This window comes from Lynx rufus, unplaced genomic scaffold (assembly GCF_022079265.1).
Source record: "Lynx rufus isolate CCGP_SWC_20201006 ecotype Redwood Valley unplaced genomic scaffold, mLynRuf1.p SCAF_2, whole genome shotgun sequence".
NCBI classification, from domain to species: domain Eukaryota; kingdom Metazoa; phylum Chordata; class Mammalia; order Carnivora; family Felidae; genus Lynx; species Lynx rufus.
This window is the reverse complement of record NW_025814834.1, coordinates 95,901,594-95,921,778: the sequence shown is the minus strand read 5'-3', so window position 1 is coordinate 95,921,778 and position 20,185 is coordinate 95,901,594. Positions and strand designations below refer to the sequence as shown.

The following is a 20,185-nucleotide window of genomic DNA, read 5'->3' as shown; positions in this document are numbered from 1 at the left end:
ATAGGGTGTGAGTGTGTGTGTGTGTGTGTGTCTGTGAGTGTGCGTGCATACGTGTGTGTGTGTTCCTGAAGTTTTGCAAGGGCAATGCCTGCTGTGAGAGAAGCAACGGCCTTCTGTGTTGTTAGGAGCAGCTCTTCCCTAGGAATGGGTCTCTTGGTTTCACCCTAGGTTGTAGGAATTTGCTTGAGTTCCCAGGGCTGCAATTCCTGGGCCAGTGCCGCCCTCTCCTGGGCTTTTGTGGGAGCTTCCAAAAGTGAAGATATCATGCAGGCATTGGACCAGCAGGGGGAGCCTATGGGCTGAGACCGATTTCTCTAGCTCAGCCAGATTAACCCATTTTGCAGAGCTGTTTAAATAGGCACAGGGACTCAGAAAACAAGGAAGTTGGAAGGCAACATTCCCAGAAAGATGCTGTGCCTGCATGGTATTCCAAAAGCTGCAGGGATTTATGGCTGTCCCGTTTGCTGAGCTCAGGGCCTCTCCACCTCCCCATTCCTCTCCTCTGTATCAGGACTCAGGTCAAGCAGTCCAGCAGAGCACTTTATTTCCTGCACTTGAAGATCCCAGCTGCCCACCCCCCAGCCCAGTAGTGGCCGGAAGTAAGAAGAGTTCTGCAGGTGGGAGCTGCTGCTTCCCGGGCAAACCCATACCCCAGCTGTCCAGGGCTTTATGAACAGAGGCGGCAACACCCAAATGTACAGCAGCTCCCAGGCCACCAGAAGTGTGGCCCAAGTCTGGTCTGTGACCCACAGGAGGAAATTGGAGAGGGCATCTCCATCTGCACTGTGTGAAAGGGGCACGGTCCCTGGCTGCCCTGGGAGAGAAGGGTGCTTCTCAGAGTAGGAGCTGGGAGCCTTTGGTGGTTCTGCTACTGCCAAACTGAATGGAACCCTAAACCCATTTTTAATTGATGATTTCCACAGGGACAGAAATCCCGAGTCAGGATCAGTGTCTTCCTGTGTCCTAGGCACACCTTGCCTGGTCTGTAAGTTTTTGTATTTTTTTTTTCTAAGTGAAATTTGGCTTCCTGCTCCCCACCCCCCCCCCCCCCACCCCGCAATGTTATCCTAAATTCTTAAAAAAAAAAAAAAATGAGGGAAATTTATCTAATTTATTAAAAGAGAGAAAGCTTTCCTTTGAAACATAAACACTTTGAGAAGTAAAACTCCTGAAAGGGGAAACACACTTACTTTAATGCCAGTAAACACCTCATGTATCTCATGTATATAGTTTGATTTGCACATGTACAAATGGAGATACTTTTTGCATTTTTGCCTGGATTGGGTTTTTGTCACTGCTTTAGTTGGCTTTTTTTGTGTGTGTTTGCTCTATGTTTCGAAATATTAGAAATCTGTTTCTTTGATATTTATTGTTTTCACTTTTGATGTGCCTTTTCACTTTTCTTTGGGATTGGTTTTTAGAATCTGGGTACCATTTAAGAAAGATCACAGACTCCTCCAGCTTAGAAGACACATCCTTCTATCACTGCAGATGCGCAGGCTGGGCTCCAGAAATGCCCTCCAAGCCCCCTGGGCCACAGCATAAATGCCCACACACCCGTACGAGGCCACAGGAACCCTCAGGAGAAGGACTGGCTTCCTCCAGACCAGTCTGTGCCTCCCTGGCCGCTCCGGGTCTTTGGCTCCGAGGACAGCTGGTTGCCAGTGTGCTAGTGGGCCCGTGCTGCCTGCCAGCCATGCCCTGGGTGAGGTCTGAGTTCATGAGCAGCACTAGCCCCAAAACACTTTTTCTGATCATCATAAAGGGAAAAGAATAGGCACCCTTTTTGTTTCCTTAGGGAACACAGGGTTTAGTAAAGGTGATGAAACCGTATGCTATGTACAGGTGCATTTGTGCTTTTTAGACCAGACTGAGGGAGGCCACCCCATTTCTCCAAGATGGTTTACCTAGATTGTGTATATAATTGGGACAGTACTAGCCTCTTCCATGACCCCCAATCCTTGATTAAAAAAAAAAAAAGTCTATTTTGTTAACGACAGGCTCTGTTGTGTTACTGTTCCAAGCCTGGATTGCTTTATTTATTTGAAAGTATTTTATTTTCCATATTGGCTTCGTTCTAATCCCATCCATCCCGTAGGGCTGCAGCGCGCCCCCCAAGGGCAAGAGATGGATGGACATAAGTAGATCCAGACTTCTTTAGGAAGGTGGGAATTTCCTAAAGCCGAGGGTGAGTTCCTTTCATTCTTGTTGGCTTCAACAAAAACCGGAAACTCAAGTTTTTATAGCAAAAGGCCAAATTAGCTGTACAGTTTCAGAGGCAGAAAAAAATTACCCTAGCTTTTGTAGCACCTAGGGTTTTTGTGAGGATTCAGTGTTTAGCAGTGTCTGGCACGTAGTAAGCCCTCGTAAATGTTAAGTATTGTTATTAGCATTTCATAAAATTTGAGAAATAAGGAACTAATACCTACAGGAAAATACTATTCCCAGTTGATGGAATGTGGTAGGAATTACTGGTATAGGTTATCCAAGCCCCTTGCGTGCCCGTCCTGCTGGTTGAAATGTTAGTGAATGCACTGATTTGCAACTATGCCTGACTTCAGCCCCAGATGAAACTAGGCTGTAGGAATGTGTAAACTGGAGATGAGAAGGGTGACCCACATGCTGGACTTCACCCCTCTGGTGTCTTCTGGACCATTCCAGGGTTCTTCTCTGCAGAACTTTTTGAGCTAGAAATTAAAAAGTTCTCTAACAGACTCTACCCCTTAAATCAAGCTTAACTACATTCCTCTGAAATGAAATAATAAAGACTTTCTGTGTTATTTACGGAGAAAGGAATGACCAATTGAACACGTTCTCATCCCCCAGGAAGTCCCTTTGCTGTTCCCTGCCGGCCAGGGTGGCTCCTCCACAGTCCAACCCACAGGGATCAGACCCTGGGCTGGTTAGCTGCCATGTGTTTGTTCTGGCCCTAGTCCCCGAGAAGACTCACCTCCCCTCCAGGCCAGCTCAGCCTGGGGACCCCCAAGACTGACCAAAAATGGAGTCATGGGGCGTGAAGGGGTGGCGGGGGAGGGGGGGTTAGAATCACTCCTGAGGGCTACTGCGTTTCAGTGGTGTTTTCCCAATACACCTCTGTCAGTTTGCTTTTTGTTTTATTGGGTTTTTAGTCTCTCTTCCTTGATTTATTAGAGTTTTGTCTTTCTTGGCACTATTCTGGATAGACTGCAATTGGGAATATGGAGGAATTTGCTGGAGTGTAGGGTTTTTCTAGGTTCCTTTGGATGCTTTACTGAATCAGCAGTCCTGTACATCTTTGGGTATAAGATTGGAATTTACCTTCTTAAAAGCATCGTTCCCTTTACCCCAGATTCTTTGGCGCCTTAGGACCATTCCCACCCTCCCCGTGTGTTGAGGCACAGCAAAGGGCAGCTGTGTGCTCCTGTGGTGGGGGGGCCCATGTCTGGGGGGGGGGGGGTGGCAGGGGTGGTAGCGGGCACTCAGGTGGGCAGTGCCACGGGCCTTGAAAGCCTTGCTGGCATCGGAGGATGGGAACTTAGCAGAGTCCACCACCTCCTCCAATGCCAAGGTGGGACAGACCTGGGAAGCATTTTGCTGTCATGCCCAAGTATTAACAGGACAAGAGCAGGATAATCGATGCCAAAGGAGATGGTGATACCCCTTCTACTGTAGTTGCTGTCATAACCTTGATGTCCTTAAGCTAACGGCCGTTTGCGTCTGTGTCCCCAAACAGCTCCTGGTACCATTTTTTACTGTTCACTTCTGGGGTGACGTAGTGCAGGATTCTACAAATAAGGTGTTGCTGTCCAAGTGTACTGTACCGGCATAGAGAACACTGCTTTGTTTTCCACTGTTGTAGAGAAAACTAGGGAGAACTTTATTTTTCAATAAACTTTTGTTGTGTGACAGGTGGCAGTGGTTTTTGGGGGTCGGTGGTGGGGGGTGCAGGGTCACCGATGGAACAAATCCAGCTGTGACTGAGGACATCCCACCATCTGCAAACACCCTGTGGAAAATGCTAATGAGAAGGTATGTTTAAGGGGTGGGGAGGGAACGGTTTTACTATGGAGTGTTCTATCACATCCCCCAATACTGATGTCAGAGCACGCCCCCTGCTTTACATTCACCTACAAGGGAACAGAATTGGCAAGAGGATTCGTGGGTTTTGTTTTCTTTTTGAGATGCCCTGGAAACAACAAAGGTCACGGCCAGCCTTTCTGCAGCCGGCGGTATTCCTGGCTACTGCCTGGAACGCAGACACCATGCCGTTCTCATCATGCATCTATGGGACTCAGGTCCCCAAGAGTGCCAGCAAAAACTTGAATGCTTAAGTTTGGGGGGGGTACTACATCATAGCTTCCCCTCCCTGAGCTTCCACAATGTAGATGAGCTACGGCGAGAAAACGTGCAAAAAAGAAACCTATCGAATCTTGCATTTCCCAGACCCACTCATACAGTCAACCCTTTTTCCCATGTGACATTTTAACATCCCATAGAACCTCCTCAAAATGCTGTTGGAGGAGGGAAGCTACGCGGGAAGCGTCAGATTGACTCAAGGTCAGTGACCCCTCAGAACGAACCACCTCCCCTCAGCCGGCCTGAGACAGCCCCATGGGAGATGGGGCATGGCGGGCAGGGGTGAGGGCTGGGGAGCAGAACCCGGCAGTCCCAGGCACGCCCACATGCATGTGCAACCACCCTACCTCACAGGGTCTGCAGAGCCCATTAGGACCGTCCTTCAGGGTCTCCCCACTCACCACCTCCACATCATCCTTCACACCGGAGTACCTACCCAACACGGTGACGCTCCAAGATAACCTCCCCGTACCATACAAAACAGGTAAAGGTCTTTATTGGTCAGACACTGTTGCTTGGACAAGCTGCAGTGCCAGAGGTACAGAATGTTGTGTGTCGGGGGAACATTTTTACAGAATGTATACCTAACGTTACATCAACGGAGAACATCTTGTTCCTTACAGAGGGGCAAGCCATCTCTAACAGACTGTAATGTACCATTACCACTTAACACAGCATATAGATATATGCATAAATGGATAGATTATATAATTATTTATTACAAATAAACTGTAGTTTCACATCTCTCAAAAATGGATCCTGTTTTTACATGTATGTTCAGGTTCTGAATGTACAAGAAAGGGTCATGTGCTTAGTTCAACCATGCAAAGCTCATACGTGTATCACTAAGTACTTTTAAAAATAGAATGGTCTCCTTTTGAACTCTGTTTAGATTGGGGATTAGTAAAACAGTATGAAACTAATGAAATACCTTGATAGAAATTAGGAAGTGATCTATACTGATGGTTCTGGGTATGTAAAGGGGTGAGGGACAGAAGGTACGGTCTTCCCTTAAAATCTGCCAGGAGATACGAGAGTCTGGAAGTGGAGGTGGGTCTGGGCAGGTGCTATCCAGATCAGGCTTCAAGCACCACAGAGGAGCTTTCTGCCACGTAGAGATTGTATCCTACCCACAAAAACATTTTTACTCCAGGAAGTAAAAAAGGTCAGTTCTCTCTGGAGGTGGGGAAGCCTGTCCTCACCCCTGTGCGTGTTGTCCTAACATATTTGACAGGGGCAGTGGAGCAAGGGGGAGCGGTGTGGACCGACCAGCTGGGCAGACCTTGTTCCCAGGAACACAAAAACCTCCTAAAAAGTAACTGGACGTTCAGTTAAATATTGGATATTGGCACCATCTGCCTGCGTGGAAACCTGGTCCTCTTGACTGTCTTCCTGCGGATGCCGAGCAGCCCGCTCTGGCCCCGCTGGCCGCTGTCACTCAAACATCTCGTAGTGGCGGGTCTGCCTCACCCTGGGCACCATGTCAATGAGGAGTCTGCAAAAAGCAAACACGCAGGTCATCCCAACAGCCCTGGAGCTTAAGCACTTGGGGAAGCAAACAGAAGGCTTTTTTAAAGCTATAAATCACATACAGTAACATTCAACCTTTTTATAAGCAATTCAGTGTGTTTTGGTATATTCATAGATTGCACAAACCCTAATTAGCCACTGTCGAATTCCAGAACATTTCTATCGCCCCAGCGCCCCTGCAGTCAGGCCCCGGTGGTCCCCTCCTCTGGAACCTGCTCATGTACTCTTGGTCTTTATGCTTGGACCTATTCTGGACATTTCGTATGTGTGGAATCACATACATGATCACATAACGTGGCCTTCCGTGACTGGCTGCTGACACCATGTCTTTGAGGTTCCTCCATGTTTTGGCGTGGGGCAATACTTCGTTCTTTCTGGGGCTGAGGAATACCGTGCGGCTCTACCATACTCATCCACTCACAGACTTTTGGGTTGTGCCTACTATCAATAACTTTGCTGTGATGGTTGATGTGCAAGTCACTGCGTGTTTTCATGGCTCCAGAGTAGACAGCAAGAAGTGGGAACTCCGATGCTGAACATTTGCGGGAACGACTCCTGTTTGACATTGAAACCAGCAATGGGTGATGCTCTAGTGTCTCCTCATCTTGGCCAACGCTTACGGCCCATCTTTATTATAGCTATCCTCACGGGAGCCAGGAAGTGTGTCAACAATTAGAAACACAACACCTTTTAGAAACCGTTCTCTAAAAGCCCGGCTCTAGCCTGGATGTGTGAACACCGAGTCAGTGATGGCTGGGCAGCATTTCTTCAATGAGAGGACTTAGGGTGGGTTTATCCTCACAAGTGGTCCTTTTGCACTGACAAGTCCCTTTTGTAAAAAGTTTCCTTAGGTGGGGTCTGTCCGGGTGATGCTGCTGGGCCCTGCCCCCTAAGCATTCCACAGAAGCAGGAGGTGCTTACCCAGTGTGTCATTACAGAGAAAGGGAAGGACACACATCCTCAAGCACAAAGAGTGAAGAGGAAGACCATGGAGCAAGCTCTCAAGACCACAGATAGAAGTAAGCCTCTGACAAGTGGCCTAGGCTTTAACTCCTAAAAGCCCTTGGCTCCTTTCTGTGCCAGCCACAAAAACCTCTGACCCCTGCTGGGGGCTTTTCCAGTCACCTAATCTCTCCCAGGCTCAGGAGTGTCACAGGTGCAAGGGGTGACTGTCAGGAGTGAAAAATATGGCACTCCTGGCCACTGGGAAAGCAAAGACAAAAGGAGAACTTACTTGACCCCGTAGGCAAATATGGTGAGGCCGATGAGGACACCTATGCTGCCGTCCAGGTACCAGACGGCCGCGTTATGCTTGAACACCTCCGCGCTCAGAAGGATGGAGAAGCCCATCACGCCACCCACAAGGGAGTTAAACCCTGGAGAGACAGCAAAGAGAGGCTGACAGCAGTGCCAAGTAAACTTTCTTAGCCACCAATGAAACCACCCAAAGGCCAGTCGTGCCTCCACATCCCGGAGCATGTGCCGCAAGGAACGTTGCCCAGAAGCACTCGAGAGTGACAGCCACCACCTCAGACACCCACATGGTGCCTTGGCAAGTGTCCAGGCCCCGCCAGGCACCGCGGCCCATGTGACACGTTTGTCGTCACTGTCCCACACATGAGAATGCAGACCTCAGGAGGAGCAGGGGCTTCTATCCCTGTTGAACTTGTAGGGTCCAAGACAGCATCTGCACACAGGAGACACTCAAATCCTTGGTGGCTCAAATGTCTGCTGGACCAAAGACCAACCTGGAATCTTCTGCATCGTATCAAGTCAGATTTTTATCCCACTTAACCAGCGAGAGAGCTAAGCTGAACAGAGTGAGGTTCAACCCGTTGACCGAAGGTTACACAGATTGAGAAAGGCAGGGCTGGGACTCTACCTGAACCCATGTCCTTTCCCTCCAGAGCCTCACATCAGCTGGGGATTTTCACTCTCCAAGAAAGGAAATGCAAAGTCTAGAATTTGTGACAGGGTTGCAGAGATGGCAATCAAAACAGAACTGGCGCTAACAGATACTGACCAGAGTCTCCTTTCACAGATGGTGCCTCATTTGATCCCCACTTCATTTGACCTGTGAATTTTCAAAAGCCACATGGGAATGAACAGCTTGGAGTGGCCGCCGGGGGTCACACCTGTCTCAGCCTGACAGTAACCCCGAGAGAAGCTCTAGGCCCACGCACCTCCCCCACAACAGGCGCCCCTGCGTGTCTGGGACAGCTCCACCTGCTCAACTCAAAAGCGTTGGCATCAGGTTCAAGCACGAAGATCGGGACTGAACCACCTCATGTGCATACACAGGGGGCCATACATGTGGAGAGAGGTTCTAGATAAAGAGCAGGGGAGAGAGGAGCTGAGCAACGCCTACATCCAACCCCTTTCTCAGGACCCAGGGAGTGGACTTGGGCAGGCCACTCCCCAGTGATGGGAACAGCTGGACCTAGCGGGCAAGGAATGATGGTCACTGCATGGGACCCTCCCTCTCTCCCCTCAAGTCTGCCTTCTCCCCACTCCAGCTCTCTGCTGCTGCCATGACCACGGACTGCTTAGAGCACGTTGGTCCAGACAACACTACATCATTTTCCCAACACCAACCCACCACCCACTGTCCGCAGCTGCTGTCCCTGCATAGAGCCAACTTCATCTCTGTCCCCGCTCCTGAAGCATCCTTCCTGGGAGAAACCTCACATCCCCCTTCTCAGACTCCTTCCTGAATCCCATGCCACCTCCACCACAACCTCAGCTCTACTGCCCTTCACACAACTCCTGGAAGAGCTGTCTCCCTGCCACGGCTCCTGCTCCAGTCACCCTTCCTCCTCCGGCTCCACCGTGGCGAGGTCATCAGTGACCAGGCTGCCACCTGCCAGGGATCATAACCTGTGCTCTGCTTCACAGGGCTGGCTCTCCTCTCTGCCCTCCACCCATCCCTTCCCCATCCTGCTGCTGGATCCTTCTCCTCTCCCCTGGGGGCGCCCCTTTCCCCGGTGCAGTTGTGGGAACCCCTCCTCTGCCTGTGTCCTCCCCACATGCTCTCTTTGTTCTGACCTTCTGCTGAGCTGGAAACCCACCCCTAAGCATCTCCAACTGAATATGGTTGAAGCGAAAATCTCAATTTTTGCACCCAAACACCTGGCCCTCTTGCTACCTTCTCTGTATATGGTGCCACCATCCACCTAGTCCAAAAATCTAGGACCCGTCCTTAACATCGCTCACACCCAAAATATCAAGTCTGACCAGTCAAGTGATTCTTTCCAGCTGTTACCTCCCAAAGTCTACCTCTCACCACCCCTGCACACCTGCCCTTTGACTGCACCCCTGCAATAGCCTTTCAGCATCTTCCCTGCTTCCCTCCTCCCCACATAGCAGCTGAAGGCCTCCAATCGAAAAGCTGCCCAATTCTGAATAGCATCCAAACTCTGCAAGGCTGACATGAGCAACCCCAGCCACCAATCCCCCATCACACACACGGACCTCCCAGTGCGTTGTGCTCCAACCACACTAACACCTGCATCAGCTAACCCTGGCATCCCCCAGAGCCTCTAGACTCATCACCGTCAGCCTGTACCCCTCTTTCTGGGGTGTCTCATGCTGCCTCCTTCCCAGCCTGAACTCTCAGTGCCTGAAAGTGATTCCTCCGTACCCATCCCTCCTCTCCTACTTTCTCATTTGTGCTGTTATCATCCTTCTGCAGAGCTCTTCCCTTCCGAAGACGGTATTTGTACTGTTTTTCTTGTTACAGACATAAGCTTAAGGACAGGGGTTTTCTCTCTTGATATATTCCAAGTCCAAGAACAGAGGCTGAAGTGATTACTGCATTAATTAATGAGTTAATAGATGGAGGAGAGGAGGGTAGGAAGGCATGGAACATGGCCTGGGCTGTGCCAAGAGGGCTCCTACTTAGCAGCAGCTGGACTCAGCTGTCCTGAGAGAGGAAGACATCCAAGGCAGGGCCTGTGGTTAGAGTGCTGGAGAGACGCCCTCGCTCCCCACCTGAGAGGGGAGGTTGGGAGCTCAGGCAGAGATTTTGTTCCCGCAAGGCAGAGGGATAGTCAGAGGCTCCCTGGAGACTCAGCTTCCCCACTCCCTTCCAAGCTTGCTCAAGGGTCATGCCTGGAGAATGATGCCAACTCAATTTCACCTGAATAAAGGTGATGGGGACTGGAAAAGGCAAACACCTCCACCTTCCTCCCATCCGGGGGCCACATCCTCCAAAGGCCAGGCCAGGGAACTATGAGGACACAGAGGCCAGGACTTGCTGGGAGCCTGGAGCTAGGGAGGGCTCTGCCTGCACTCCCATGTCTAGCCAGGCCATCCCTGCCTGCCACCCACAGTGAGCACCTCCACCCTTCACCAGAGGTCTCCTCTGATGGCCAGCCAGCCCAAGAGCTACCTCTAGGTGCCCTAGAGAGAGCAGGCCCCACCCCATTTTGCCTCCTGGCTTCCCCACGTCAGTGTGGCCCCAGTGTGGTTGTTATCTATGGCTTCTCTGTGCTCACCTACCTCTAGACCATGAAGAAATGGGCTCACCATCCTTTCCATCTCCACTGTCCATGCAGCGCCTGTAGCAGACACTTCTAAACCCTATGTTTTAAAAGCATCACAGCCCACCTGTAGCCCTTTGTCACGGCAGTGGGAAGCTTTGTGCCAGCTGAGTCCATCCCGGGCCCTGGCGTGTGGAGCACCCGGGCCCTCCCTCCCTCTTTGGTTAGCCCATGATGTTGCCCTCTGCAGTCACATCCTCAGTGGTGCCTCCACCCCTCGCGAAGTAGGCAAACAGCAGGTCCGGAGAAGCAGAATTTCCTTCCTGTCCACTGATCCATCAAGATCCCATTTCCCCTTCCTATTATGAGAAGCACGCATTGACCCTCTTGCTTCCAGCTGTCCCTTGAATCTTCCTGTCCTTTTTAATACAAGGACACGGGCTACCTGGGCTGCAGTTAACATCTTGGGCTTTCTCAAAGTTGGGGGAATTTTGTTTCAGGGTGGCTAGAAGAAAGGGGGAGACAGGGAGGAGCTGACCACTGCCCCAGGGCACACTGGATTCATTTGCTCCCCGCTCCATCTTTATCAGGGGCACAGGTGAGCCCCTGGAGCCCTCAGAGAAGCAGGTCGAGCTCAGAGAAGATGCAGAGAACAGTGAGAGTCCCCCAGTCAGCCACTAGGTGTCCGCTCAGCTCCACCAAGTCACCTTGCTCTGCGGGGGGCCCAACCCACGCAAGCAGCTAGTACACAGCTAGTGAATTCACTGAGTCTCCCCTCACTTACACCTTCTGGGAGCAGCTTCCGACTTGCTTGGCTCTGCTCACCTTTGCTTAGGGCGGAGCCTGACGCAGTTCAGCCCCACCTCCGTAAGCCTGCGCAAGAACACTGGGACAAGCACCAGGGACTAAGGGACAATCCCCTCTTTGCCCTGCCACATCCTTCTGAATTGAGAGCCTTTGCAGCCAATCATTTCACATGAATCCAGAGCTCACAGTAATGCTGGCCAGGTGCATGCAGCACACAAGGCCCGGTGGTCACTCACTGCTGGGTCCCCCCACCCAGGCTCACAGCTTGTTCCTGACCCCTTGGTTAAAACCAGAGCTGTTGTGAAGCGTAAGTGCTATTATCACATTAAGAATGCAAAATAACATCAGAGGCTTTAAGTAGAGGCTCTGGGGCAGCTGGGTGGCTTAGTCGGTTGAGTGTCTGACTTCAGCTCAGGCATGGTTCATGAGTTTGAGCCCCACGTCGGACTCTGTGCTGACAGCTCAGAGCCTGCTTTAGGTTCTGTGTCTCCCTCTCCCTCTGCCACTCCCCTGCTCGCTGTCTCTATCTTTAAAAAAATATTAAGAAGCTCTGACCTTAATGACTAGGTAAGAATCTGCATAATTAAACACATTAATTTTATGCAGAAAATTCTAATTAAAGTTTTTCATGTGTTTGAAAGCCATCATAGCCTCTTGGTGTTCTAGATCTTGAGGGGATGAGGACAGTTGGCCCAGGCCCAACTCAGGTTTCCATCTGTACCTGCTGGCCCCTAGCTCGGAACCTCCCCCAGGCACCTTTCCACAATCTTCCTCTGTTTGATTTGTACTATTAACTTGCTGCACAAAGTCATTCTACCTTAATGTTTATTTTGAGAGAGAGGGAGACACAGATTCTGAAGCAGGCTCCAGGCTCTGAGCTATCAGCACAGAGCCTGATACAGGGATCGAACCCACAAACTGTGAGATCATGACCTGAGCTGAAGTTGGACACTTAACCAACTGAGCCACCCAGGCGCCCCCTTAAATAACACAAAGCCAACTTCAGCCTAGTGCTGACAGGAACAATCTCATGTTGACTGAATATTCAAAGCAAGAAAACCAAATAAGATTTATTGCACTGTGTGGCAAGAGTGGGAAATTCCAGAATTTGCCCATACTCTGTTGTCCCCCTTTTCCTAAAGATCCGCTCTCTGGCTGTAAGGACACAACCCAGCAACAAAGGATCTGGTGGAGTCAGCCCGACCCAGTTCACACACAGCTCCAACGTGGGAAGGGCCACCACTCCAGGTGACAAAGGAGGCCTGCCCACCCTTCCTGCACCAGAACTTGGGAGAGAAGCTCCGGGCTTGCCCCCAGCTTTTGGCCAGACCATGGGAGGGGCACTCCCAGGCAGCCACAAAGGATGCCCTCCAGAACCAGCCCCTCGGAAAAGCCCCTGACAGTAAAGATAGGCATGGCTCCTGAACCCCACTCTGCCCCTGCCTCCCAAAGGGATGGAAGAACAGAAAGGAGATAGTTACACACAGTTCCCTAAGATCTGCTAATCAATGAATGAGCAAAACTGGGACCCCAGATGATCCAGTTAGCAGGAGGCTGTAATTACTGCTGCACAGTCGGCTGGTGCTCCCACCAAGCAAGGGACTGTAGAGCTCGCGGACCCCCCAGGGGCCACTTATGGGTAACAGGCCTGGGATGGGGAACTGGCCACTCTGCACTTTGCAACAGTGCTCTCTGTCCTTCTGTGTGTGTGTCTCTCATCAACCCCATGGACAAGTCAACTCGGAGCCCAGCCCATTTTACAAATACTATCACCATTTCAATTCCCCCCATCCTCCAGCCCTCTGCCCTCCTCCGTCCCCAGCTGCTGCCACCCCCTTGGCTCCCCCAGAGACTTCTCCCTGCTGCAGATCTCCTTCCCTTCACTCTGTCCTCCACCCTGACAGCCAGAGGGCTCTTTAGAAAACATGCATCATGTCACCTCCTCTGATAAATATTTAACAAAACATCCAGAATCCTACTGTGGATCTGAGGTCCTGCAGGATCTGCCCTGTGCCCCTTCCCCCTGCACCCTTCAGGTACCCCAGGCTCTCTCCCCATACCATCCCCTCTGCCCAGGAATGCCCCCCCCAACTTCTACCTGTTGGTGGAACAGTTATCACTCAAACTGTCCACTTCTCTTTGCCATGACCCCTCCCTGGTGCAAGACTGCTTGTGTGTAGTTGGTTTTGTGTGTAAAAATTAAAGAGTCAGAAGTGAAAATTTTAAAAAACATACTTATGGGGGCACCTGGGTGGCTCAGTTGGTTAAGCATCTGACTCCTGCTTCCGGCTCAGGTTATGGTCTCATGGTTCCTGAGTTCGAGCACCTCATTGGGCTCTGTGCTGACAGTGCAGAGTCTGCTTGGGATTCTTTCTCTGCCCTTCCCCTGCTTGCTTGCAAAATAAATAAAAATAAACTTAAAAAAAAACAACATACTTATCATTGTGGTCTTCTTGATACACCTTATAAAATGGTGGGAGTTTAGAAGGACAATGAAGCCTAAACAGAAACTCAGTATCTGGAATATCTAACTTTAAGTAAAACTATCACTCAAGGCAGAGGGCCCCTTATTCTGAGAAGAAGGGGTCAAGCTCCAGGATCATGGTGGGGGGTGGGGGTGGGAGGGCGGGTCTGACTGCTGGGTCCACACTCAGGCTTCTGGGGAAACACTGCCTGTGTCTCCACTGCAGTCAAGTAAACAGATAAAATGCTGATGCTCTGCAAGCCAGGGGGCTTTGTGACTTAGGGGCCCAGCTCAAGACTGGAAGAAGAGCCCCAGGTGAGGACGTACCACTGGGAGCCTGGAAAGCTGTGCTGACCGGCCCAGCCTGCCCCACATCTGCCTCCTTTGCCCCTCATTTTCCAGGTAAAGAGACACAGAGAAGGAGGCACAGAACCGCCACTGGAGAAGCCAGGGTCCAGCCAGGTCCAGTCAGGCCTCTGCCCTGTTTGGGCCTACAGGGCCCTGTCAGAGTGGTGTCCCTCAGAGCAACATAAAGGAATCTCAAAGGTGGCTGGAGAACCCACACCCAAACCCCTGCCTGATGCCCATACAGCCTTTAGCTCTCAGCCAAGCACACCCTGTGCTGTTCATCCCGGAGTAGAGAAAGACTCTGTGTCTACACAAGGCATTTTCTTTCTCAGGTTACAAAACACCAGACCACAAAGATCACAGAGAAAGACCACTACTGCTCAGATTCTGGGTGTGCCCCCAGAGAGAGAAGGACACCCATATGGGCCAGAGTCTTATGGGACCATATACTAGGCTCAGCTTAATGCAAACTGCCTATAAAGCCACAGTGTCTTAGTGGGTGACAGAGACCTCAGAAGACTGGTCCAGGCTGTGGCCTCAGACATTCTCATGTGACTGAACCACAAGTTCTTCAGATCCGGCTCTGGGAGAAAGCAATTCATGTATCTCAGAGAGGTTACTAATTTGCAACTCCACTTCTGGGAGCCAGGACCCTTCACAACAATGGGACAGAAATCTGAAAGAGGTGATTCTGATCCTGTGTTAGGAGGTAGTTTCCACAGCTACCGTGGCACTTAGCGCAGTACCAGGCACAAAAGAACTCTGTAAAACCCAGGTGGTCCCTTGCTACTGCAGCATCATGTTCTAACAGCAAACACAGGGCCTGATGTGGGCCAAATCCTGCCCGCCCCCAGCCTGCCCTGGGATTCACCTGGGAGCTTGAGAAGCCAGGTTGGGCCACCTGGGTTGCACACACAGCGTCCCTCACATTGCTGAACACAGAACAGCAAAGAGGAGGGCTCAGTGCCAGTCGCTGATCCTTCTGCTATTTTAAACCGCTTTTACTGCTTAAAAAGCTTGGGTTTCATATGGGCAAACGGCCTCCGCAGCCTAGGAGAAAGGTGGCACATTCCAAGTCCAGAAGCAAACACCAGGCCCTGAAGGAAGTGGCACTTGAGAAAGACTGGAAAGCTGGTGGTCAAAATGTCATGTAGGAGCGCTAGACACGACAGGGTCCATCTTCCCTGGTGTGACGTGGGATCCTGGCCCCTTGGACTGGCCATGGAGGCAGCACCAAATCTCAGTGTGCATTGAACGGGCTGGGGCGCTGGTGTAATTATGACTTCCAGGGGTCTGGCTCTGGAATCTGTATTTTTAACAAACACCACAGACTGGCAAGCCCCAATCTACCCTGTTAAGAAGTCCGAGTGGAGGTGACTCATGAAGTTTATTAAATTCCCAGGGTACCAGATATCTGCCCTAACATGGGAACTCTGAGAGTCATTAAACAGCCTGGGGAGGGGAGGATGGTGAGGAATAGATTCCAAATTGTTGAGCTCTTGTACAGGCCAAGCAACTGAATAGTATCTTCCCTCACTGGGAGCTCAGCCCCAAGAAATCAGGTACACTGGCCTTACTCACCATCTGTTATGAGTGCTCTGCTGGTCAGAACCTTCCCCAGCATAAACTTCAACACAGCCAAGATGCTGCAAAGGATCCCACTTAAAATGGAGACGCTGAATAGGAAGTCATCCTAGAAGAGAAAAGTTCCAGATTTCAACAGTTCACCTCCTGCTAAAGCAGATTATCTGCAAACCACTTGCCTTAAAGATCAGCTTTGTTCCCAGAACAAATAATCAGGTGAGTATGCTGCCACCAGGTGGGAGTATGTTGCTTATTCTCATACCTCAGTTACCTGTGTCACTGGGAATTGGAAAAGATGATCAAAAACAATCCAGATTTATATTTCCTTAGACATTAAGTATTTCTTTTCCTTCAGGATATTCCCCTTCATGCTATTCTGCCAAAGTGTTTGGCAATCACTGATCAATAACAGAATTGGTCAAAATGCGAAAATCAGCATGTGCTATGTGGGGTTTTTCACAAATAATTCAAAAAGCAGCTGGAGAATAGGGAAACATGTAAGTACACTACTGGACTAAGAACACTTCAACACAGAGCCGACTGAATTGGCCACAGGGTCAATTATGGCTGAAGCTACCTAGAACCATGTTTTAGCCTTACATTCACACAATGCAATTAGAAGCTCAAATATAGCCGTCAAGGTGGGGAAAAGGCATCTAAAAATATAGTCTGCTATTGACGTTATCTTAGCACTTCCTATAAGTTTTTACCTTCGCTTTGCAAGCAAATGAATGAGTCACACACACAAAGGCAGGCACCACTATCTCATGACATTACGGTCCACCGAGCTCCTCAGCCTGGAGCTCCCATGCGTCACTGCCATGAGACTCAGCCTCCAGACTCTCTCCAATATTAAAATGCAACTTCCAGCAGAAATGTGATAAAGCATTACATATACACAAAGAAATAGGATTCCTTAAGCATCTTATTATCTAAATTCACTAACCTAGCAACAGAAAGCTGGGAAGAAGGAAGACAGCCTGTTTTCCCAGTTTTGAAACTAAATAAAGTCATTTGAAAAGTCACCTCCCTGGAAACATGATATCTGCAAGGCATGAAAGCATCTCCCCCACAATACTAATCGACAGTGGTTGATTTTAACTTAGGTGCCCAGATCCTTTGTGAATACTTCTGGGAGGTGCAGCTTAATTCCCTCCTCCCTGAGTGTGGGCTGGGCTCATGATGGGTATCTAACAAATAGGGCATGAAAAGGGGAAAATAGTAACCTTTCAGTGGAGAAGCCTGGCATTAATAAACCCATTAATAAGTTATGCCAATACCATGTACTTCCTGATGTGACATGATGAGAACACGTCTTAGTGTTCTACCCAAAAATCCATAACCTCAGCTGAATCTTGAAAAACACCAAACAAACTGAGGGACAGTCTACAAAATGCCTGACCACTACTCTTCACACATGTCAAGGTCTTGAAAGACAAAGAACAACCGAGAGAAACTAATTGGAGACTAGGGAGAGAAGGAGGACTAAATCCAACATGGCATCCTGGATGGGATCCCTGAAAAGAAAAAGGATATTAAGTGGAAAAGCTGGGGAAAATGGAATGGAGCCTGGAATTTTGTTAACAGTTTCGGTAATATCATAGTTTGGGCAAATATGCCCTAGTAATCTATGTGAGATATTAACCTCCAGGGAGGCTGGATGAAGGGTATACAGGAACTCTCTGTAATATCTTTGTGACTCTTCTATATATCTAAAGTTATTTCAAATTTTAAATTTCTTTAAAATAATCACCTCACTGAATTATTATTATTTTACCTCCTCAAATTATCAAACTTAGCCTCTTGGCAGATCCCAAGTCCCTGCTGTGGATGAGGTGACAAAGCAGGGTCAACAGGGGATGAGGATAAGGGTGGGGCAAGGATCTCCAAATCCCATCACCCTTTGTGCAGGGACTCATTCTAATCATGGGTGTTGGCACCCACAGGACATAATGCAACTGTGATTAAGGAATCACATATCAACGTAGACCCAGCTGCTGACAGGCTTCAGAAAGCCTAAGTTGTGAGAATGACACAGTCAAGCACACTGAGACCCCAAATTCAGAGGCTGAATTCTCACTTTGTTCTCCTCATATCTGAAGCCTTTCTGATTCCATTCAATCTCTCTGTTGACAAAGCCCTCATCTCTAAATTCCCAGAAGGAGAGAAAGTCTGCATTCACCCCATCTGAGTCCCAAAGAGCTGGGGTGCCCCCCCAGGTGCATCTTTAGAAGAGCCACTATGGCTTTGGCAGTCCTCTCCTGGGTCTGCTAAGCCCAGGGGGCTCACTGCTGAACAGGGCCTTGGCTGAAGGGCAGTGATGCACCAGCAGACCTTTGCTCAAATCTGGACTCCACTGCTTACTGGGGAAACAAGCCCGAACTCTCAAATCTCAATTCTCTCTTCCATGGGGTAGCAGATAATGTGCAATAAAAGGTAGCAATTGGTGTTAAAGGGCCCAAGCACATTATCCATGCAGTAACTGATTCCACCAAACAGCCACACTAAGTGCTAATGACGAGCCCCAAACTATGCTAAGCATTGCTGTAAAAGAAACGTAGGGAACTTGTTACCCAGAAAAAAAGTATGCACAATGAAATGTAAATAAATAGAGGAAAAACTATTAGTGGGACCCACAGTGGCTTGTCAAAGTTTCTGCTACAGATCACCCATGTCTCTGAGGCTAGGCCAGTAGGGGTCAAATGCAGTTCCAGTCCATCTTCCAGTACCAGTTGTCCTTGCTCTGCTTTGCTCTACACCCACATTTCCTTCCTTCCAGGCAGCCCTGCTGACTTCAAGGACAACAGCCTGACAGATGCTTTTTCTGCAGCCCCCAACCACCCTGCAAAGTCTCATCCCTGCAATAAAACCCTATTCTGTACTATTCAGAGTGGTTCCAGTTCTCCGATTGAACCCGAAATACTACTTCAGAAGGATGCTTCAAAGTGCTTAAAACGGTGCCTGGCTGCTGAAGAAGGTCATCAAGAAGACGTACTGCCAGGTGACCTGCAAGCTGGACCGGGCAACTGGAAGCTCCCCAGCCCCCACTCTGTCCTTAGAATGTGAGTCACTTGCCTTCCCCACTGCCAGAAGCTGTCCCAAGGATACAGCCTTGAAACAGAAATGTGGTGTTGGGGCTGTCTGGATGGGGTATGTGTCTGAACCCAGTTAAAACCTCTATATATAAACGTTTGAGATCTGGTGTACAGGTTTATGGAGATCTGCTTATCTTGTGGCCACCCAAGACAAGCCTCATATGTAAGTTCACTTGCTAATAAAACCTGCCACCTACCAATCTGAAGTGGTCTTCCTCTTTCTTCTATCTCTCCCTGCCCTCAATGCATGGGGGCCAGTTTCAGATTACACCTGGGAAGCCCTGAGGAGCTTGTGAACTAACAGCTGGTGAGCCAGCCAGGAATGAGGCATCTGCAGGGTAAATCCTAAATTGGCCATCAACTTCTATGTGGGGAGAGATGGCCCATATATTAGATGCTTGTGGACCACTATGTGAGAGCGGAGGTGGCCCAGAAATACCAGTTGTTTCAATGCACTCATCTGAGGAACCGCACAAAAGACACCGAGCAAAGAGAAACAAACGGTGCCACAGTGTGCTGGCCTCGACCGTGGGCAGTTCGGCTGGACACTGATGCCCAACTAGAGGCTGGAGTTCAGGTTGGAGTTGGAGGAACAGCTGAGGTTAGAGAAGGACATGCAGTGGTCCGATATTCTGCTGGCTTCAGGGCTGGCCAACAAGGTGGGAGAGCAGGATAAACAGCCAGAGACCTTAGTATGCCCTTTGGCAAAGCTAGAAGGGTGCAAGGACCTTGAGTGAAGATCAAGGCTCTTGTGACAAAGCCTTGTTAGGATGCTAAGCGGTGGAATCTCTGGTAAAGTGAGGAGAATGAAGAGGAGGATGTGGTGGTAACTGGTGAGGAAACAGACCAAAGAGCCCCATGCCATCACCCTTTAATACAAAGGAAAATTTTAAATGGCAATTAAAACACTCCTAGGAGAAAACATGCATTCTTTCTCAGTCCCTTTAAGTTGTAAATCTTATCTTGCCTTTGAAATGTAAGCACCCCAGGAGATAACCACAAGAATCCTCACAGAAACTGAGGAGGAAAAGGGGGAAAGAGGATTTTTAAGTACAGACTGCTAGAGGAATTTCTTTGTCCCAAATCTAGTCATCAGCCTCCATCAGGTTTCAGAATGAAAGTGATGGGGTCTCTATTTATATCTGTATGTTTATGTATGTCTATGGATCTATGTTATGTGTGTGTGTTGTTTTTATACCTCCAGAGGGTACTGACAAAATTATTCTGTAAAGGAGCCCTATTTAATTGGCTTCAAGAAAAATAAGCTTTAATAACAAACATGAACTAAATAACATAGAACGAAATAACATAAAACTAATACATAGTTTTCTTTCAACTGCTAAAAGGACAGTTTTCTTGCACTATTGGTCTTCTTTTGATGAGATTATGAAGTTTTTATTTACCTTTTAAGTAATCTATCCAGGAAAAAAAAAAAAAAGATTGTTTTGTCAAAATAATTTACTGTGCTTCATGTTATCTCTATCATGTCTTTGATTACTTAACAAAACTGCGTTTCTGACAAAAAGGGAGTGTGTTTTTTA

At 49.1% G+C, this 20,185-nt stretch overlaps 2 protein-coding genes across 2 annotated transcripts in view; one reads left to right on the top strand and one right to left on the bottom strand.

Annotated features, from left to right (window-relative positions):
* Positions 1–3,885, top strand: part of MGAT5 (alpha-1,6-mannosylglycoprotein 6-beta-N-acetylglucosaminyltransferase) — a 341,458-nt gene extending 337,573 nt beyond the window's left edge. Inside the window, exon 16 of the mRNA XM_047084131.1 lies at positions 924–3,885. Within this exon, the coding sequence (XP_046940087.1) occupies positions 924–1,071 (148 nt within the window). The 3' untranslated portion in view covers positions 1,072–3,885. The remainder of the gene's footprint in view (positions 1–923) is intronic.
* A 924-nt stretch (positions 3,886–4,809) lies between these two features.
* TMEM163 (transmembrane protein 163) overlaps positions 4,810–20,185 on the bottom strand; it is a 240,212-nt gene continuing 224,836 nt past the window's right edge. Inside the window, exons 6-8 of the mRNA XM_047084132.1 lie at positions 15,547–15,658; positions 7,100–7,241; positions 4,810–5,830 (exon numbers count right to left, since the gene is read on the bottom strand). Coding sequence (XP_046940088.1) covers positions 5,770–5,830; positions 7,100–7,241; positions 15,547–15,658 — 315 coding nt within the window. The 3' untranslated portion in view covers positions 4,810–5,769. The remainder of the gene's footprint in view (positions 5,831–7,099; positions 7,242–15,546; positions 15,659–20,185) is intronic.